We start from the raw sequence: 1,046 nt of genomic DNA on the forward strand, positions 1-1,046 counted from the left end.
TCCCATGTTACAACGTGAACACCTGCACCTTATAGAGACGTGCGGATACGTTATGCGATATGTACATTATTTTTTTTAAATATAGTGGTCCGGAAATTACGGTAATCTGAAACGATTATCTCCGATTATTTTAATCAGATGGTCTCAATTTATTTATTTTTTTAATTTTTTTTTTCATATTTCTTCTAGCCTTTGCTGAGCTGCAAACTGACATTCAGGAACTGACTAATGACATGGACGGGGTGAAGATTCCCTTCCTGGAATATCGGACGTACACCATGAGGGTCATGTTCCCAGGCATAGAGGAACATCCGGTGTTAAAAGAGCTCGATGTACGTTTAAAGCACACACACACTCACACTCTGTACACTTTTTTTGTGACAAACTGAAACTTTTATACTTGCACTAAGAAAAATGTGACATCAGGATTATGTTTAAGGTTTAGGGTTTTAACCGTACACTCTGTGCTCCAGTCCCCAGCCAACGTGGAGAAAGCTTTGCGTCTCTTCAGTCAGCTGCTCAACAACAAGATGTTCCTGCTCACCTTCATCCACACTTTGGAGGGTCAGCGATCCTTCTCTATGAGAGACAGAGGGAATGTGGCCTCACTGCTGATGGCTACTTTGCAGGTATCTCATCGTAGAACCTAATGTGAAAGACTAATGTTGAAAATCATGAATTCATGTTTTGATCAATGAAAATGTGGTAATGTTAGTTATTCCCGTCCATTTATACATGTGATCTGTGTGTGATCTGTGATCAGGGTCGTATGGAATACGCCACAGTGGTGTTGAAGCAGCTTTTGGCCGATCTGATCGAGAAGAACCTGGAGAACAGAAACCATCCTAAACTGCTGCTCAGGAGGTCATGCTCCTCCTTCGTTGATGATGACGTCATCACTGTGGTATTTAATTAGAGCGAGACAAAGCTCATCTGATGTTGTTGTTGCCTTTTTTTTTTTTTTTTTTTTAAAAACAAAACCGAGTCTGGGGGAAGATGTTGACCAACTGGTTCACCTTCCTGCTGCATCGTTTCCTAAAGGTAAC

At 41.1% G+C, this 1,046-nt stretch overlaps 1 protein-coding gene across 1 annotated transcript; it reads left to right on the forward strand.

Annotated features, from left to right (window-relative positions):
- The first annotated feature begins 112 nt into the window (after window positions 1–112).
- LOC107988181 (plexin A3-like) lies at window positions 113–986 on the forward strand. The gene is made up of 3 exons (XM_017031048.2): window positions 113–332; window positions 474–629; window positions 764–986. Exons 1-3 carry the CDS (start codon window positions 234–236, stop codon window positions 914–916), a joined length of 408 nt encoding a protein of 135 aa, XP_016886537.2. The 5' UTR covers window positions 113–233; the 3' UTR covers window positions 917–986.
- Window positions 987–1,046: the final 60 nt, after the last annotated feature.

Source organism: Cynoglossus semilaevis, unplaced genomic scaffold (genome assembly GCF_000523025.1).
Source record: "Cynoglossus semilaevis isolate Cse_v1.0 unplaced genomic scaffold, Cse_v1.0 scaffold5267, whole genome shotgun sequence".
Classification (NCBI taxonomy): Eukaryota; Metazoa; Chordata; class Actinopteri; order Pleuronectiformes; family Cynoglossidae; genus Cynoglossus; species Cynoglossus semilaevis.

What these genes read in the sequence shown, in the direction of transcription:
- LOC107988181 (XM_017031048.2), top strand. Translation starts at nt 234, where the DNA reads ATGGACGGGGTGAAGATTCCCTTCCTGGAATATCGGACGTACACCATG. An exon ending in CGGTGTTAAAAGAGCTCGAT is followed by an intron (nt 333 to 473) that starts GTACGTTTAAAG and finishes TCTGTGCTCCAG; the next exon opens with TCCCCAGCCAACGTGGAGAA. An exon ending in TGCTGATGGCTACTTTGCAG is followed by an intron (nt 630 to 763) that starts GTATCTCATCGT and finishes ATCTGTGATCAG; the next exon opens with GGTCGTATGGAATACGCCAC.